At 48.4% G+C, this 21,320-nt stretch overlaps 1 protein-coding gene across 1 annotated transcript in view; it reads left to right on the top strand.

Moving 5' to 3' along the window:
• Positions 1-21,320, top strand: part of wwc3 (WWC family member 3) — a 140,088-nt gene that overhangs the window by 79,177 nt on the left and 39,591 nt on the right. Inside the window, exons 2-4 of the mRNA XM_079507060.1 lie at positions 11,456-11,565; positions 12,158-12,239; positions 15,376-16,065. Coding sequence (XP_079363186.1) covers positions 11,456-11,565; positions 12,158-12,239; positions 15,376-16,065 — 882 coding nt within the window. The remainder of the gene's footprint in view (positions 1-11,455; positions 11,566-12,157; positions 12,240-15,375; positions 16,066-21,320) is intronic.

The following is a 21,320-nucleotide window of genomic DNA, read 5'->3' as shown; positions in this document are numbered from 1 at the left end:
TCATTAAGTATACCTGGTTTGCCTGATGGGTGGTGAACTGAAGCCTCACACACAGCTGTAGTTGTATGATAAAGGGGCGAGGTCGCTTGCACGCATCCGCCTGGGTGACAGCAGACTGCTGGGTGAGCGCTGGCGCTTTGGCATGGGGGGGTCAGATCAACATATTCGCCTGGGTGACAGCAGACTGCTGGGTGAGCGCTGGCGCTTTGGCATGGGGGGGGTCAGATCAACATATCCGCCTGGGTGACAGCAGACTGCTGGGTGAGCGCTGGCGCTTTGGCATGGGGGGGTCAGATCAACATATCCGCCTGGGTGACAGCAGACTGCTGGGTGAGCGCTGGCGCTTTGGCATGGGGGGGTCAGATCAACATATTCGCCTGGGTGACAGCAGACTGCTGGGTGAGCGCTGGCGCTTTGGCATGGGGGGGGTCAGATCAACATATCCACCTGGGTGACGGCATACTGCTGGGCGAACGCTGGCGCTTTGGCATGGGGATCAACATATGGAATGAATTCTGTACAGGCCATATATGGAGCGTGTCTTGAGTGTACAGGGTTTGATGAGGTCAGATCAACATATAGAATGTCAGAACAGGTCAGCTCCAAATATGGAGATCTACGGGTTTGAAGTTTGAGGTGAGATTTAGAGTTGCTGGCCAATATTGATTGACATCAGGGATCTCCATATATGGGCTTAATATTGATGACATCACGTGGTGTCACGATGCATGACCCTATATGGGGGTATTCCCTTATATGGGCTTAATATTGATATCAGAGATAGTGACTGACTGACGGGAAATGCACGATTTCACAATTATCTGCGACCTGTGGTCGCAACAAAACATACACTAACCACTGCAGCCCCATATACATTTCGGCCATTTGAGAATCACCGATCTACAAGCTCACAATGCGCTGCATCGCGACTCATTGTGAGCTTGTAGATCTGCTATTTTCAAGAGCTTTTATAGATTTTGAAACCTTGAAATGGGGACATTCTGCACAACGAGTACTTTCTACTTGTGGCATATTTTGATGCCAACAATACTTTTGTAATTTCACTCTTCACACACTTTCACTTCACAATTCTGGACTTTTAACTTGTATCTATTTAGTATTTTTACTTCTTTGTATGTTGCCGTATTGATACTTTTGACCTAAAACAAACCGTTTTGAGTGCTTCTTCCCTTCCACCAGTGCAGTGATCTGCTATTTTCAAGAGAGTTTTTATAGATTTTGAAAACTTGAAATGGGCCATTCGAGTACTTTCTACTTTTGGCACTTTTAAGTACATTTTGATGCCAACAATACTTTTGTACTTTCACTCAATTCTGGACTTTTACTTGTATAACAGAGCATTTCTATATTGCAGTATTGATACTTTTTGACCTAAAGTAAAACATTTTGAGTACTTCTTCCCTTCCACCATGATGCCATGCATTAATTCAGTACATTTAGACTTCTGGACTTTTACTTCTATCTATTTTTTACTTCTTTCTATGTTGCCGTATTGATACTTTTGTACTTTCACTCGAGTACATTTAGAATTCTGGACTACGATCTATTTTTTTTTTTTTACTTCTTTCTATGTTGCCGTATGGATACTTTTTGACCTAAAACAAACCATTGTGAGTGCTTCTTCCCTTCCACCATGATGCCATGATGCATTAATTCAGTGGTTGGTCCACAGACAGCGACTCCTCCTGTGTGTGCTCGGCAGGCAGCTGAAGGGGTTAACAGCCCAGCGTGCAGACACACACACTGCTGAGCGACAGAACATACATTCATTACGCTCCTTTAAGGAATTTTCAGGATTCTTGAGATGCCAGCCTGTTTTCCTCCTCCTCCTCCTCCTCCTCCTCCTCCTCCTCTCCCTTCTTCTCTCTTCCCCCTATTTTTACACTCCTTTCCAACATGTCTTTATAACGTCGTCCCGCGCGGCGCGGCCGCAGTTCATTTTATTTGCGCAGAATTCATTTATAAAACTATGGCGCGTGATGAATGGCCCGTGGTGGATCGATTAGACAGTCGATCAATTAAGTTTTATTCATGCATTGCCAAATGAGGACAAGCTGTCTGAGGACGCGTTACGAGACGGAGCGGGACAAGTCCTTGCCATGTCTGTTTATTATAAGCGACATGGGGCTTGCTTTTTGTGCTGGCCGCAGACCTCATGATGAAAAGATTTATGTTGTGTGTGTGTGTGTGTGTGTGTGTGTGTGTGTGTGTGTGTGTGTGTGTGTGTGTGTGTGTGTGTGTGTGTGTGTGTGTGTGTGTGTGTGTGTGTGTGTGTGTGTGTGTGTGTGTGTGTGTGTGTGTGTGTGTGTGTGTGAAATGTTTCAAAACTACGTATTCCACATTTTTCAAACATTTGTCAAGATTTAAGTGTGTGTGTGTGTGTGTGTGTGTGTGTGTGTGCGTGTGCGCGTGCGCGTGTGCCCTCATCCTCATGTGGCCTAGTGGCTTCTTTTTGGCTTGTTTTCGTAGACCAGGCTGCTTGTTTCTCTTGCACAATCTGGCATCACTGGTTGGAGATGGTCTCCCTACTCTTCCATTGAGACTTTTAGACCCTGGTGTCTGGGAGGACCTCTACTGGAGACTTTTATACCCTGGTGTCTGGGAGGACCTCTACTGGAGACTTTTAGACCCTGGTGTCTGGGAGGACCTCTACTGGAGACTTTTAGACCCTGGTGTCTGGGAGGACCTACTGGAGACTTTTAGACCCTGGTGTCTGGGAGGACCTCTACTGGAGCCTTTTAGACCCTGGTGTCTGGGAGGACCTCTACTGGAGACTTTTAGACCCTGGTGTCTGGGAGGACCTACTGGAGACTTTTATACCCTGGTGTCTGGGAGGACCTCTACTGGAGCCTTTTAGACCCTGGTGTCTGGGAGGACCTCTACTGGAGCCTTTTAGACCCTGGTGTCTGGGAGGACCTCTACTGGAGACTTTTAGACCCTGGTGTCTGGGAGGACCTCTACTGGAGACTTTTAGACCCTGGTGTCTGGGAGGAGCTCTACTGGAGACTTTTAGACCCTGGTGTCTGGGAGGACCTCTACTGGTGGACAAGTAGTACTGCCTGAAGATCATATGCCCAACATCTCTCCAGGTTTAACCTTTTAACCCATTTAGACCTGGCGTCGAAATTTAAAAAAAATCTAAATCCTGACAGTTTTCTGAAATACCCATGTTTCTATATCAGTGGTGCTCAATATTTCATGTCAAGGACCCCAGCAATTATATGTATTTGGCCGCCGACCCCCATCTGAAAATGTGTTGTTCCAGGAACCCCCCCAGAAGAAAATATTTGAGTTAAAAACGTTGACTCTGAAAGAATATATATTCAAAGATTTGTGCCACATTCTCACAATTTTTGTAAAATAGCAGACCTACAAGCTCGTAGCGCGCCACTCGGTGCCGCGCTACGAGCGGCACCGAATATACAGCACCGAATATACAGCCAAATATATACAGATAATTTCGTGGGTCCTTGACATGAAAAGGTTTGAGCACCAGCGTACCACTGATACGTTTTTTCAGAAAACTGTCAGGATTTGGAAGAGATTTTGTAGAATCAGGTCCTCGGGTATACATGGGTGATTGATTCCCTCTTGGTTTGAATCCTGGCTGTTACAGTTGCAACTATACCTCTCTCTAAAATAATAACATCTCATATTTATTCAGTGCTTTTCTAAGTAGCCAAAGTCTCTTTACACATACATGGAGGAGGGAGGGGACAGAAAATCGGCTTAATGAGAAAAACACAATGAGTGGAACATGAAAACAACACATGGGCAGCTAACTGCAGTTAGCAATATTGAAGAGGTTGGTTTTGAAGGATGGGCAGGTTGGCCCTTCTTTGATATGGTTGGGGGATGCATCCCACATAACATGGGTGGGTGGGTGGGTGGATGGGTGGATGGATGGATGGATGGATGGATGGGTGGGTGGGTGGATGGATGGATGGATGGATGGATGGGTGGGTGGGTGGATGGATGGATGGATGGATGGATGGATGGATGGGCGCAGCAACAGGTTGGGGACATGAGGGCGGACGAGGTTGGAGAGGCACTGCAGGGGGAACTGAAGCCAGGTTGGGGACATGAGGGCGGAGGAGGTTGGAGAGGCACTGCAGGGGGAACTGAAGCCAGGTTGGGGACATGAGGGCGGAGGAGGTTGGAGAGGCACTGCAGGGGGAACTGAAGCCAGGTTGGGGACATGAGGGCGGAGGAGGTTGGAGAGGTACTGCAGGGGGAACTGAAGCCAGGTTGGGGACATGAGGGCGGAGGAGGTTGGAGAGGCACTGCAGGGGGAACTGAAGCCAGGTTGGGGACATGAGGGCGGAGGAGGTTGGAGAGGCACTGCAGGGGGAACTGAAGCCAGGTTGGGGACATGAGGGCGGAGGAGGTTGGAGAGGCACTGCAGGGGGAACTGAAGCCAGGTTGGGGACATGAGGGCGGAGGAGGTTGGAGAGGCACTGCAGGGGGAACTGAAGCCAGGTTGGGGACATGAGGGCGGAGGAGGTTGGAGAGGCACTGCAGGGGGAACTGAAGCCAGGTTGGGGACATGAGGGCGGAGGAGGTTGGAGAGGCACTGCAGGGGGAACTGAAGCCAGGTTGGGGACATGAGGGCGGAGGAGGTTGGAGAGGCACTGCAGGGGGAACTGAAGCCAGGTTGGGGACATGAGGGCGGAGGAGGTTGGAGAGGCACTGCAGGGGGAACTGAAGCCAGGTTGGGGACATGAGGGCGGAGGAGGTTGGAGAGGCACTGCAGGGGGAACTGAAGCCAGGTTGGGGACATGAGGGCGGAGGAGGTTGGAGAGGCACTGCAGGGGGAACTGAAGCCAGGTTGGGGACATGAGGGCGGAGGAGGTTGGAGAGGCACTGCAGGGGGAACTGAAGCCAGGTTGGGGACATGAGGGCGGAGGAGGTTGGAGAGGCACTGCAGGGGGAACTGAATCCAGGTTGGGGACATGAGGGCGGAGGAGGTTGGAGAGGCACTGCAGGGGGAACTGAAGCCAGGTTGGGGACATGAGGGCGGAGGAGGTTGGAGAGGCACTGCAGGGGGAACTGAAGCCAGGTTGGGGACATGAGGGCGGAGGAGGTTGGAGAGGCACTGCAGGGGGAACTGAAGCCAGGTTGGGGACATGAGGGCGGAGGAGGTTGGAGAGGCACTGCAGGGGGAACTGAAGCCAGGTTGGGGACATGAGGGCGGAGGAGGTTGGAGAGGCACTGCAGGGGGAACTGAAGCCAGGTTGGGGACATGAGGGCGGAGGAGGTTGGAGAGGCACTGCAGGGGGAACTGAAGCCAGGTTGGGGACATGAGGGCGGAGGAGGTTGGAGAGGCACTGCAGGGGGAACTGAAGCCAGGTTGGGGACATGAGGGCGGAGGAGGTTGGAGAGGCACTGCAGGGGGAACTGAAGCCAGGTTGGGGACATGAGGGCGGAGGAGGTTGGAGAGGCACTGCAGGGGGAACTGAAGCCAGGTTGGGGACATGAGGGCGGAGGAGGTTGGAGAGGCACTGCAGGGGGAACTGAAGCCAGGTTGGGGACATGAGGGCGGAGGAGGTTGGAGAGGCACTGCAGGGGGAACTGAAGCCAGGTTGGGGACATGAGGGCGGAGGAGGTTGGAGAGGCACTGCAGGGGGAACTGAAGCCAGGTTGGGGACATGAGGGCGGAGGAGGTTGGAGAGGCACTGCAGGGGGAACTGAAGCCAGGTTGGGGACATGAGGGCGGAGGAGGTTGGAGAGGCACTGCAGGGGGAACTGAAGCCAGGTTGGGGACATGAGGGCGGAGGAGGTTGGAGAGGCACTGCAGGGGGAACTGAAGCCAGGTTGGGGACATGAGGGCGGAGGAGGTTGGAGAGGCACTGCAGGGGGAACTGAAGCCAGGTTGGGGACATGAGGGCGGAGGAGGTTGGAGAGGCACTGCAGGGGGAACTGAAGCCAGGTTGGGGACATGAGGGCGGAGGAGGTTGGAGAGGCACTGCAGGGGGAACTGAAGCCAGGTTGGGGACATGAGGGCGGAGGAGGTTGGAGAGGCACTGCAGGGGGAACTGAAGCCAGGTTGGGGACATGAGGGCGGAGGAGGTTGGAGAGGCACTGCAGGGGGAACTGAAGCCAGGTTGGGGACATGAGGGCGGAGGAGGTTGGAGAGGTACTGTAGGGGGAACTGAAGCCAGGTTGGGGACATGAGGGCGGAGGAGGTTGGAGAGGCACTGCAGGGGGAACTGAAGCCAGGTTGGGGACATGAGGGCGGAGGAGGTTGGAGAGGTACTGTAGGGGGAACTGAAGCCAGGTTGGGGACATGAGGGCGGAGGAGGTTGGAGAGGCACTGCAGGGGGAACTGAAGCCAGGTTGGGGACATAAGGGCGGAGGAGGTTGGAGAGGCACTGCAGGGGGAACTGAAGCCAGGTTGGGGACATAAGGGCGGAGGAGGTTGGAGAGGCACTGCAGGGGGAACTGAAGCCAGGTTGGGGACATGAGGGCGGAGGAGGTTGGAGAGGCACTGCAGGGGGAACTGAAGCCAGGTTGGGGACATAAGGGCGGAGGAGGTTGGAGAGGCACTGCAGGGGGAACTGAAGCCAGGTTGGGGACATGAGGGCGGAGGAGGTTGGAGAGGCACTGCAGGGGGAACTGAAGCCAGGTTGGGGACATGAGGGCGGAGGAGGTTGGAGAGGCACTGCAGGGGGAACTGAAGCCAGGTTGGGGACATGAGGGCGGAGGAGGTTGGAGAGGCACTGCAGGGGGAACTGAAGCCAGGTTGGGGACATGAGGGCGGAGGAGGTTGGAGAGGCACTGCAGGGGGAACTGAAGCCAGGTTGGGGACATGAGGGCGGAGGAGGTTGGAGAGGCACTGCAGGGGGAACTGAAGCCAGGTTGGGGACATGAGGGCGGAGGAGGTTGGAGAGGCACTGCAGGGGGAACTGAAGCCAGGTTGGGGACATGAGGGCGGAGGAGGTTGGAGAGGCACTGCAGGGGGAACTGAAGCCAGGTTGGGGACATGAGGGCGGAGGAGGTTGGAGAGGCACTGTAGGGGGAACTGAAGCCAGGTTGGGGACATGAGGGCGGAGGAGGTTGGAGAGGCACTGCAGGGGGAACTGAAGCCAGGTTGGGGACATGAGGGCGGAGGAGGTTGGAGAGGCACTGCAGGGGGAACTGAAGCCAGGTTGGGGACATGAGGGCGGAGGAGGTTGGAGAGGCACTGCAGGGGGAACTGAAGCCAGGTTGGGGACATGAGGGCGGAGGAGGTTGGAGAGGCACTGCAGGGGGAACTGAAGCCAGGTTGGGGACATTATAAACAGATAACTGGGCCTCACGCCCAGTTACAGTTGTTAGTCTTTATTTAGTCACTATTTAGTGTAATGAGTGTTTTTTCTTCTTGTTTTTAATGGTTTTTTTTGTGGCTTTCGCCTTCATTTTATATTTTGTATGGAGGGACAGACAGTCGGCTGACAGGAAATGGGGAGAGAGAGATGGGGGGGAAGACATGCAGTAAAGGCACACTGCCAGACTGGATTACCAGCCAAGGTGCCTGGACCACTGAGCCATGACCCAGGCCTCTTCTTTTGTTTTTAAATACCTTTTAGGGAATTTTCAGGTTGACACAGCCCACAGGGCTGTCCGTTGGACAAGTACATGTCATGTTCTACTTGCTCAAAAGTCATGCCCACTTGTCTGTTGCCACAATACCCAGTGGCGTGCACAGATAGACACTAGGGGGTGCTAGAGCACCCCCTGCCCTTTTGGCAATGTGCCCTTTTGAAAAAAAAAACAAAAAAAAATTTTTTTCTCTTTTTTTTCTCTTTTTTTTTTTCAAAAATAGCAGACCTACAAGCTCATAGCGCGCTGCTATTTTTGAATAGCTAAAGCATAACATAATGCTAACACCAAAAGGGGTTCCCGCCCAAAATGGATTAAGGCAACCGGCCGGTTCCACGCGCTGCACAAGGTGCCCTTTTTTAACTTGAGCACCTGCCCCTCTAAATGTCTGTGCACGCCACTGACAATACCAGAAGACGGAGCGCTCTGGCTGCGTTCAGATGTTTAGACAGATGTCTCTTCCCTGTTGTGTTTATAGAAGGTTGTGTTCAGATGTTTAGACAGATGTCTCTCTCCTGTTGTGTTTATAGAAGGTTGTGTTCAGATGTTTAGACAGATGTCTCTCTCCTGTTGTGTTTATAGAAGGTTGTGTTCAGATGTTTAGACAGATGTCTCTCTCCTGTTGTGTTTATAGAAGGTTGTGGTTCAGATGTTTAGACGGATGTCTCTTCCCTGTTGTGTTTATAGAAGGTTGTGTTCAGATGTTTAGACAGATGTCTCTCTCCTGTTGTGTTTATAGAAGGTTGTGGTTCAGATGTTTAGATGGATGTCTCTCTCCTGTTGTGTTTATAGAAGGTTGTGTTCAGATGTTTAGACGGATGTCTCTCCCCTGTTGTGTTTATAGAAGGTTGTGTTCAGATGTTTAGACGGATGTCTCTCTCCTGTTGTGTTTATAGAAGGTTGTGTTCAGATGTTTAGATGGATGTCTCTCTCCTGTTGTGTTTATAGAAGGTTGTGTTCAGATGTTTAGACAGATGTCTCTCCCCTGTTGTGTTTATAGAAGGTTGTGTTCAGATGTTTAGACGGATGTCTCTCTCCTGTTGTGTTTATAGAAGGTTGTGTTCAGATGTCTAGACGGATGTCTCTCCCCTGTTGTGTTTATAGAAGGTTGTGTTCAGATGTTTAGACGGATGTCTCTCCCCTGTTGTGTTTATAGAAGGTTGTGTTCAGATGTCTAGACGGATGTCTCTCCCCTGTTGTGTTTATAGAAGGTTGTGTTCAGATGTTTAGACGGATATCTCTCCCCTGTTGTGTTTATAGAAGGTTGTGTTCAGATGTTTAGACGGATGTCTCTCTCCTGTTGTGTTTATAGAAGGTTGTGTTCAGATGTCTAGACGGATGTCTCTCCCCTGTTGTGTTTATAGAAGGTTGTGTTCAGATGTTTAGACGGATGTCTCTCTCCTGTTGTGTTTATAGAAGGTTGCGTTCAGATGTTTAGACGGATGTCTCTCCCCTGTTGTGTTTATAGAATGTTGTGTTCAGATGTTTAGACGGATGTCTCTCCCCTGTTGTGTTTATAGAAGGTTGTGTTCAGATGTTTAGACGGATGTCTCTCCCCTGTTGTGTTTATAGAAGGTTCAGATGTTTAGACGGATGTCTCTCCCCTGTTGTGTTTATAGAAGGTTCAGATGTTTAGACGGATGTCTCTTCCCTGTTGTGTTTATAGAAGGTTGTGGTTCAGATGTCTAGACGGATGTCTCTCCCCTGTTGTGTTTATAGAAGGTTGTGGTTCAGATGTTTAGACGGATGTCTCTCCCCTGTTGTGTTTATAGAAGGTTGGTTCAGATGTTTAGATGGATGTCTCTCCCCTGTTGTGTTTATAGAAGGTTGTGTTCAGATGTCTAGACGGATGTCTCTCCCCTGTTGTGTTTATAGAAGGTTGTGTTCAGATGTCTAGACGGATGTCTCTCCCCTGTTGTGTTTATAGAAGGTTGTGTTCAGATGTCTAGACGGATGTCTCTCCCCTGTTGTGTTTATAGAAGGTTGTGGTTCAGATGTTTAGATGGATGTCTCTCTCCTGTTGTGTTTATAGAAGGTTGTGTTCAGATGTTTAGACGGATGTCTCTCTCCTGTTGTGTTTATAGAAGGTTGTGTTCAGATGTTTAGACGGATATCTCTCCCCTGTTGTGTTTATAGAAGGTTGTGGTTCAGATGTTTAGACGGATATCTCTCCCCTGTTGTGTTTATAGAAGGTTGTGGTTCAGATGTTTAGACGGATGTCTCTCCCCTGTTGTGTTTATAGAAGGTTGTGGTTCAGATGTTTAGACGGATATCTCTCCCCTGTTGTGTTTATAGAAGGTTGGTTCAGATGTTTAGACGGATGTCTCTCCCCTGTTGTGTTTATAGAAGGTTGTGGTTCAGATGTTTAGACGGATATCTCTCCCCTGTTGTGTTTATAGAAGGTTGTGGTTCAGATGTTTAGACGGATATCTCTCCCCTGTTGTGTTTATAGAAGGTTGTGGTTCAGATGTTTAGACGGATATCTCTCCCCTGTTGTGTTTATAGAAGGTTGTGTTCAGATGTTTAGACGGATATCTCTCCCCTGTTGTGTTTATAGAAGGTTGTGTTCAGATGTTTAGACAGATGTCTCTCTCCTGTTGTGTTTATAGAAGGTTGTGGTTCAGATGTTTAGACGGATATCTCTCCCCTGTTGTGTTTATAGAAGGTTGTGTTCAGATGTTTAGACGGATGTCTCTCCCCTGTTGTGTTTATAGAAGGTTGTGTTTAGATGTTTAGACGGATGTCTCTCCCCTGTTGTGTTTATAGAAGGTTCAGATGTTTAGACGGATGTCTCTCCCCTGTTGTGTTTATAGAAGGTTCAGATGTTTAGACGGATGTCTCTCCCCTGTTGTGTTTATAGAAGGTTCAGATGTTTAGACGGATGTCTCTCCCCTGTTGTGTTTATAGAAGGTTGTGGTTCAGATGTTTAGACGGATGTCTCTCCCCTGTTGTGTTTATAGAAGGTTGTGGTTCAGATGTTTAGACGGATATCTCTCCCCTGTTGTGTTTATAGAAGGTTGCGTCCCCTCAAAAACACGCACTCGCCCGGTCGGTCGGGCAACCTCCTGAAAGCAAACTCTACCTCCCCGAATGTTTTATTTACCTGGCTGCCACAGGGGCAGGTGGGCAACCCTTAGTGTCAACGCCTGGTTAGTGTAACAGTAGAGATGTGCAGGAAACAGGGGGGAGAGAGAGAGAGAGTAGAGTGGGTCCGACCGACTCAACACTGGGCACTGAACTCCCTGTGGGGATGTGGAACGCGTGTGTTGAATTTGGGGCGAGCGGTTTTCGAGTTACGTGCATTACAGACGTACAGACGTACGTATACACGCACACACATACTTGGTGCATTTTGTGACGTGTACGTACAGGTATATTCGTAGGATCACCAAACCTCTGACGTTTGCAGACTGCGTGTTTTATTAACCCATTTTGGGGGGGAACCCCTTTTGGTGTTTTAAACATTATGTTATAATTTAGTTATTGAAAAATAGCAGATCTACAAGCTCGTAGCGCGCCACCGAGTGGCGCGCTACGAGCTTGTAGGTCTGCTATTTTTGAAAAATCGTGAAAATATTTATTTCAGAAAACTGGAGGATTTAGAAGATTTTTTTGTAAATTTTGAGGTCAGGCCTAAATGGGTTAAAGGTGTAACTGTGGTTTTATTAAAGGTGTAACTGTGGTGTTGTCCTGTAGGATCACCAAACCTCTGATGTTTGCAGACTGTTCGTTATGTGATGCTCTAACCGTGTAACTGTGGTGTTGTCCTCCTCTAGGATCACCAAGCCTCTGACGTTTGCAGACTGTTCGTTATGTGATGCTCTAACCGTGTAACTGTGGTGTTGTCCTGTAGGATCACCAAACCTCTGACGTTTGCAGACTGCGTGGGAGATGAGCTTCCGCTGGGCTGGGAGGTGATGTACGACCAGCAGGTTGGCGTCTACTACATCGACCACATCAACAGTGAGTACAGAACCCTTTCATATCTGCTTTTTGAAATCTAACCAATATTGTCTTTTAACACTGACCACCATGAATCCTGTATTCTGTGTTACGATCAGCTTATCCGTGGAGGTAACTGTTAGTCCCTGCAGGGTGGAATCCTGGCACCCTCATGCCCACATCCAGCCGGTTAGATGCAGACATTAAAACCTTAGTGATATGGAACTGATGCAGCGTACCGGTACACAGAAGACGCACGCACGCACCCACGCACGCACGCACGCACGCACGCACGCACGCACGCACGCACGCACGCACGCACGCACGCACGCACGCACGCACGCACGCACGCACGCACGCACGCACGCACGCACGCACGCACGCACGCACGCACGCACACACGCACACACGCACGCACGCACGCACACCTCTCTGGTTCCAACCAAAGTCAAAGTCCTACTGTTTGTCACACGTTAACAGCGCAGTGACATTAGTTCTCCGCATTTGACCCGTCTCTCTCTCTTGGAGCGGTGAGCCGCAGCCATGCCGCGCTCCTGGATGGCGTGGCGCTGGAGTAAGACCCGTCTCTCTCTCTTGGAGCGTTGAGCCGCAGCCATGCCGCGCTCCTGGATGGCGTGCTCTCTTGGAGCGGTGAGCCGCAGCCATGCCGCGCTCCTGGATGGCGTGGCGCTGGAGTGAGACCGGCCAAAGGCCGGTCGAATTCTAGTTACTTAATATACAAACGTTTATCTCCTATGGTACCACATCACACAGCATGGGATTGTGTACAAAATCTTATCCAACAACAAGAAAATATTCTTTCGTTTTGGGTCTGAGAGGCTAAATATCATCAAATGGTGGTCCGTCCGTGGCTCAAAGGCTGAATAGATAATGGACAGATATGAACAGGGTTGACACCTACTGGTGTCCACCATGAACAGGGTTGAAACCTACTGGTGTCCACCATGAACAGGGTTGAAATCTACTGGTGTCCACCATGAACAGGGTTGAAACCCACTGGTGTCCACCATGAACAGGGTTGAAACCTACTGGTGTCCACCATGAGCAGGGTTGAAACCTACTGGTGTCCACCATGAACAGGGTTGAAACCCACTGGTGTCCACCATGAACAGGGTTGAAACCTACTGGTGTCCACCATGAACAGGGTTGAAACCCACTGGTGTCCACCATGAACAGGGTTGAAACCTACTGGTGTCCACCATGAACAGGGTTGAAACCCACTGGTGTCCACCATGAACAGGGTTGAAACCCACTGGTGTCCACCATGAACAGGGTTGAAACCCACTGGTGTCCACCATGAACAGGGTTGAAACCCACTGGTGTCCACCATGAACAGGGTTGAAACCCACTGGTGTCCACCATGAACAGGGTTGAAACCCACTGGTGTCCACCATGAACAGGGTTGAAACCCACTGGTGTCCACCATGATCAGGGTTGAAACCTACTGGTGTCCACCATGAACAGGGTTGAAACCCACTGGTGTCCACCATGAACAGGGTTGAAACCTACTGGTGTCCACCATGAACAGGGTTGAAACATACTGGTGTCCACCATGAACAGGGTTGAAACCTACTGGTGTCCACCATGAACAGGGTTGAAACCCACTGGTGTCCACCATGAGCAGGGTTGAAACCCACTGGTGTCCACCATGAACAGGGTTGAAACCCACTGGTGTCCACCATGAACAGGGTTGAAACCCACTGGTGTCCACCATGAACAGGGTTGAAACCTACTGGTGTCCACCATGAACAGGGTTGAAACCTACTGGTGTCCACCATGAACAGGGTTGAAACCCACTGGTGTCCACCATGAACAGGGTTGAAACCTACTGGTGTCCACCATGAACAGGGTTGAAACCCACTGGTGTCCACCATGAACAGGGTTGAAACCTACTGGTGTCCACCATGAACAGGGTTGAAACCCACTGGTGTCCACCATGAACAGGGTTGAAACCCACTGGTGTCCACCATGAACAGGGTTGAAACCCACTGGTGTCCACCATGAACAGGGTTGAAACCCACTGGTGTCCACCATGAACAGGGTTGAAACCCACTGGTGTCCACCATGAACAGGGTTGAAACCCACTGGTGTCCACCATGAACAGGGTTGAAACCTACTGGTGTCCACCATGAGCAGGGTTGAAACCCACTGGTGTCCACCATGAACAGGGTTGAAACCTACTGGTGTCCACCATGAACAGGGTTGAAACCCACTGGTGTCCACCATGAACAGGGTTGAAACCTACTGGTGTCCACCATGAACAGGGTTGAAACCTACTGGTGTCCACCATGAACAGGGTTGAAACCCACTGGTGTCCACCATGAACAGGGTTGAAACCTACTGGTGTCCACCATGAACAGGGTTGAAACCTACTGGTGTCCACCATGAACAGGGTTGAAACCCACTGGTGTCCACCATGAACAGGGTTGAAACCCACTGGTGTCCACCATGAACAGGGTTGAAACCTACTGGTGTCCACCATGAGCAGGGTTGAAACCCACTGGTGTCCACCATGAACAGGGTTGAAACCTACTGGTGTCCACCATGAACAGGGTTGAACCCACTGGTGTCCACCATGAACAGGGTTGAAACCTACTGGTGTCCACCATGAGCAGGGTTGAAACCTACTGGTGTCCACCATGAACAGGGTTGAAACCTACTGGTGTCCACCATGCACAGGGTTGAAACCTACTGGTGTCCACCATGAACAGGGTTGAAACCCACTGGTGTCCACCATGAACAGGGTTGAAACCCACTGGTGTCCACCATGAACAGGGTTGAAACCCACTGGTGTCCACCATGAACAGGGTTGAAACCTACTGGTGTCCACCATGAGCAGGGTTGAAACCCACTGGTGTCCACCATGAACAGGGTTGAAACCCACTGGTGTCCACCATGAACAGGGTTGAAACCCACTGGTGTCCACCATGAACAGGGTTGAAACCCACTGGTGTCCACCATGAACAGGGTTGAAACCTACGGGTGTCCACCATGAACAGGGTTGAAACCCACGGGTGTCCACCATGAACAGAGTTGAAACCCACGGGTGTCCACCATGAACAGGGTTGAAACCCACTGGTGTCCACCATGAGCAGGGTTGAAACCCACTGGTGTCCACCATGAGCAGGGTTGAAACCCACTGGTGTCCACCATGAACAGGGTTGAAACCCACTGGTGTCCACCATGAACAGGGTTGAAACCCACTGGTGTCCACCATGAACAGGGTTGAAACCCACTGGTGTCCACCATGAACAGGGTTGAAACCTACGGGTGTCCACCATGAACAGGGTTGAAACCCACGGGTGTCCACCATGAACAGAGTTGAAACCCACGGGTGTCCACCATGAACAGGGTTGAAACCCACTGGTGTCCACCATGAACAGGGTTGAAACCCACTGGTGTCCACCATGAACAGGGTTGAAACCCACTGGTGTCCACCATGAACAGGGTTGAAACCCACTGGTGTCCACCATGAACAGGGTTGAAACCCACTGGTGTCCACCATGAACAGGGTTGAAACCCACTGGTGTCCACCATGAACAGGGTTGAAACCCACTGGTGTCCACCATGAACAGGGTTGAAACCCACTGGTGTCCACCATGAACAGGGTTGAAACCCACGGGTGTCCACCATGAACAGACAGAGACACACTCCTCCTCCTCCTCCTCGGCCCCCAGAAGGAGCAATTTGCTCTCTGACAGATTGTCCTGTTTGACCTCTGACCCCGTGGTAGCCGGCCTGTCTGACAGAGAGTCACAAGGCCAGATTCGAGTGGGTGACTTAACTCTTCTAAAACATTGTCACGTCAAGGGCACCCAAATTCATCATGGACTTGGCCCTGGACACCCACCTGAACATGTTGTTCCAGGACCCTCATAAGGCCCTGGACACCCACCTGAACACGTTGTTCCAGGACCCTCATAAGGCCCTGGACACCCACCTGAACACGTTGTTCCAGGACCCTCATAAGGCCCTGGACACCCACCTGAACATGTTGTTCCAGGACCCTCATAAGGCCCTGGACCCCCACCTGAACACGTTGTTCCAGGACCCTCATAAGGCCCTGGACCCCCACCTGAACACGTTGTTCCAGTACAGGGACCCTCATAAGGCCCTGGACCCCCACCTGAACACGTTGTTCCAGTACAGGGACCCTCATAAGGCCCTGGACACCCACCTGAACACGTTGTTCCAGGACCCTCATAAGGCCCTGGACCCCCACCTGAACACGTTGTTCCAGGACCCTCATAAGGCCCTGGACACCCACCTGAACACGTTGTTCCAGGACCCTCATAAGGCCCTGGACCCCCACCTGAACACGTTGTTCCAGGACCCTCATAAGGCCCTGGACACCCACCTGAACACGTTGTTCCAGGACCCTCATAAGGCCCTGGACCCCCACCTGAACACGTTGTTCCAGGACCCTCATAAGGCCCTGGACACCCACCTGAACACGTTGTTCCAGGACCCTCATAAGGCCCTGGACACCCACCTGAACACGTTGTTCCAGGACCCTCATAAGAGAAGATTTTGTTTATCCCGCTCGCTTTTGTTTATCCCGTTCGCTCTGAAAGAATATATATTCAAAGATTTGTGCCGCATTTTTACGATTTTTCAAAAATAGCAGACCTACAAGCTCGTAGCGCGCCACTCGGTGGCGCGCTATGAGCTTGTAGATCTGCTATTTTTCAATAGCTAAAGTATAACATAATGCTTAGTTTTTTTTTGCATTTTCAAAAATATGTTCAAACATAAACAGTTACAGCAACTAAAGCAACACACAACTACAGTGCCGGTGAAATAGAATAGATAGCCTGCAATGCTGCTGTTATGGTGTTTAAAAGGCTTTTCTATAAAAGAAAAACTGGTTCTTTAATTTAGATTTTAAATAGTTATGGAGCTATAGCAAACCTGAGGTCCAATGGGGAGGCTGATCCGGAGTCTAGGGGCGCTGATGGCAAAGGCCCTGTCACCCCAGATAGTGTAGAGTAGGAGGAGAGTGGCGACACGCTTTGATCTCGCCGCAAAGCGGGTGCCTATTGGGCTATAGTTCCAAACATTGGAACTATCCCATTGAGATAGAATGAGCACTTCCACATTCCATTGTTACAATGGGAGTCAACGCTAGTGTCGCCACTCTCTTACTATATTATTACTCTGTGTCACCCATGGTCACCAACGTAGACTTGGAAACATCCAGTAGGGACGAAATGGGGGGTCCACACGCAGGCTAATTGTGTCTAAATTTGGGGGTCCTGGACATGACAAAGTTTGGGAATTACTGGGTGTAAAAAAGGCGGGCATTAGTCGTCGTCTCTCCCTGCTATGAATGAGCGCCAGCGTCCATTGTTGAGCACCGCCCCGGTTTATCCCATTCTGGACGGGAACCCGTTTTGGTGTTTTAACTAAGCATTATGTTACACTTTAGCTATTGAAAAATAGCAGATCTACAAGCTCATAGCGCGCCACCGAGTGGCGCGCTATGAGCTTGTAGGTCTGCTATTTTTGGAAAATCGTGAAAATGCGGCACAAATCTTTGAATATATATTCTTTCAGAGCGTTTGTTTAATTTCGACGTCAGACCTAAATGGATTATGCAGGCCTTTCAGGGGAAGGTTTATTTGTAAAGAGGAAGCATGGAGGAAAAGGCCTCTCCTCTCTCTCACAACGCATCCTGTCCCGGCCTCGTCCTCGTCTCCTCGTCTCCTCGTCTCCTCTCTCTCACAACGCATCCTGTCCCGGCCTCGTCCTCGTCTCCTCAGACGCCGGGCGGCGAGCGCACGCACGCACGGCCGTTCCTCCGTCCTCGCAGACATAAATACTGTACCTACCTACCGTACATGTCTGTGTAGATATAAATACTGTACCTACCTACCGTACATGTCTGTGTAGACATAAATACTGTACCTACCTACCGTACATGTCTGTGTAGATATAAATACTGTACCTACCTACCGTACATGTCTGTGTAGACATAAATACTGTACCTACCGTACATGTCTGTGTAGACATAAATACTGTACCTACCTACCGTACATGTCTGTGTAGACATAAATACTGTACCTACCTACCGTACATGTCTGTGTAGATATAAATACTGTACCTACCTACCGTACATGTCTGTGTAGATATAAATACTGTACCTACCTACCGTACATGTCTGTGTAGACATAAATACTGTACCTACCTACCGTACATGTCTGTGTAGATATAAATACTGTACCTACCTACCTACCGTACATGTCTGTGTAGATATAAATACTGTACCTACCTACCGTACATGTCTGTGTAGACATAAATACTGTACCTACCTACTGTACATGTCTGTGTAGACATAAATACTGTACCTACCTACCGTACATGTCTGTGTAGACATAAATACTGTACCTACCTACTGTACATGTCTGTGTAGATATAAATACTGTACCTACCTACCGTACATGTCTGTGTAGATATAAATACTGTACCTACCTACCGTACATGTCTGTGTAGATATAAATACTGTACCTACCTACCGTACATGTCTGTGTAGATATAAATACTGTACCTACCTACCGTACATGTCTGTGTAGATATAAATACTGTACCTACCTACCGTACATGTCTGTGTAGACATAAATACTGTACCTACCTACTGTACATGTCTGTGTAGATATAAATACTGTACCTACCTACCGTACATGTCTGTGTAGATATAAATACTGTACCTACCTACCGTACATGTCTGTGTAGATATAAATACTGTACCTACCTACCGTACATGTCTGTGTAGACATAAATACTGTACCTACCTACTGTACATGTCTGTGTAGATATAAATACTGTACCTACCTACCGTACATGTCTGTGTAGACATAAATACTGTACCTACCTACCGTACATGTCTGTGTAGACATAAATACTGTACCTACCTACCGTACATGTCTGTGTAGACATAAATACTGTACCTACCTACTGTACATGTCTGTAGACATAAATACTGTACCTACCTACCGTACATGTCTGTAGACATAAATACTGTACCTACCTACCGTACATGTCTGTGTAGACATAAATACTGTACCTACCTACCGTACATGTCTGTGTAGATATAAATACTGTACCTACCTACCGTACATGTCTGTGTAGACATAAATACTGTACCTACCTACCGTACATGTCTGTGTAGATATAAATACTGTACCTACCGTACATGTCTGTGTAGACATAAATACTGTACCTACCGTACATGTCTGTGTAGACATAAATACTGTACCTACCTACCGTACATGTCTGTGTAGACATAAATACTGTACCTACCTACCGTACATGTCTGTGTAGACATAAATACTGTACCTACCGTACATGTCTGTGTAGACATAAATACTGTACCTACCGTACATGTCTGTGTAGACATAAATACTGTACCTACCTACCGTACATGTCTGTGTAGACATAAATACTGTACCTACCTACCGTACATGTCTGTGTAGATATAAATACTGTACCTACCTACCTACTGTACATGTCTGTGTAGATATAAATACTGTACCTACCTACCTACTGTACATGTCTGTGTAGATATAAATACTGTACCTACCTACCGTACATGTCTGTGTAGACATAAATACTGTACCTACCTACCGTACATGTCTGTGTAGACATAAATACTGTACCTACCTACCGTACATGTCTGTGTAGACATAAATACTGTACCTACCTACCGTACATGTCTGTGTAGATATAAATACTGTACCTACCTACCTACTGTACATGTCTGTGTAGATATAAATACTGTACCTACCTACCTACTGTACATGTCTGTGTAGATATAAATACTGTACCTACCTACCGTACATGTCTGTGTAGACATAAATACTGTACCTACCTACCGTACATGTCTGTGTAGACATAAATACTGTACCTACCTACCGTACATGTCTGTGTAGACATAAATACTGTACCTACCTACCGTACATGTCTGTGTAGATATAAATACTGTACCTACCTACTGTACATGTCTGTGTAGATATAAATACTGTACCTACCGTACATGTCTGTGTAGATATAAATACTGTACCTACCTACCGTACATGTCTGTGTAGATATAAATACTGTACCTACCTACCGTACATGTCTGTGTAGACATAAATACTGTACCTACCTACCGTACATGTCTGTGTAGATATAAATACTGTACCTACCTACCGTACATGTCTGTGTAGATATAAATACTGTACCTACCTACCGTACATGTCTGTGTAGATATAAATACTGTACCTACCTACCGTACATGTCTGTGTAGATATAAATACTGTACCTACCTACCGTACATGTCTGTGTAGACATAAATACTGTACCTACCGTACATGTCTGTGTAGATATAAATACTGTACCTACCTACCGTACATGTCTGTGTAGATATAAATACTGTACCTACCGTACATGTCTGTGTAGACATAAATACTGTACCTACCTACCGTACATGTCTGTGTAGATATAAATACTGTACCTACCTACCGTACATGTCTGTGTAGATATAAATACTGTACCTACCGTACATGTCTGTGTAGACATAAATACTGTACCTACCGTACATGTCTGTGTAGACATAAATACTGTACCTACCTACCGTACATGTCTGTGTAGATATAAATACTGTACCTACCTACCGTACATGTCTGTGTAGACATAAATACTGTACCTACCTACCGTACATGTCTGTGTAGATATAAATACTGTACCTACCTACCGTACATGTCTGTGTAGACATAAATACTGTACCTACCTACCGTACATGTCTGTGTAGACATAAATACTGTACCTACCTACCGTACATGTCTGTGTAGACATAAATACTGTACCTACCTACCGTACATGTCTGTGTAGATATAAATACTGTACCTACCTACCTACCGTACATGTCTGTGTAGATATAAATACTGTACCTACCGTACATGTCTGTGTAGATATAAATACTGTACCTACCTACCGTACATGTCTGTGTAGATATAAATACTGTACCTACCTACCGTACATGTCTGTAGATATAAATACTGTACCTACCTACCGTACATGTCTGTGTAGATATAAATACTGTACCTACCGTACATGTCTGTGTAGATATAAATACTGTACCTACCGTACATGTCTGTGTAGACATAAATACTGTACCTACCTACCGTACATGTCTGTGTAGACATAAATACTGTACCTACCGTACATGTCTGTGTAGATATAAATACTGTACCTACCTACCGTACATGTCTGTGTAGACATAAATACTGTACCTACCGTACATGTCTGTGTAGATATAAATACTGTACCTACCGTACATGTCTGTAGATATAAATACTGTACCTACCTACCGTACATGTCTGTAGATATAAATACTGTACCTACCTACCGTACATGTCTGTAGATATAAATACTGTACCTACCTACTGTACATGTCTGTGTAGATATAAATACTGTACCTACCTACCGTACATGTCTGTGTAGATATAAATACTGTACCTACCTACCGTACATGTCTGTAGATATAAATACTGTACCTACCTACCTACCGTACATGTCTGTAGATATAAATACTGTACCTACCTACTGTACATGTCTGTGTAGATATAAATACTGTACCTACCTACCGTACATGTCTGTGTAGACATAAATACTGTACCTACCTACCGTACATGTCTGTAGATATAAATACTGTACCTACCTACCGTACATGTCTGTGTAGATATAAATACTGTACCTACCTACCGTACATGTCTGTG

This window comes from Electrona antarctica (genome assembly GCF_951216825.1).
Source record: "Electrona antarctica genome assembly, chromosome: 7".
In the NCBI taxonomy this organism is placed as follows: Eukaryota; Metazoa; Chordata; class Actinopteri; order Myctophiformes; family Myctophidae; genus Electrona; species Electrona antarctica.
The sequence above is the reverse complement of the archived record's forward strand: the minus strand, read 5'-3'. Positions and strand labels throughout refer to the sequence as shown.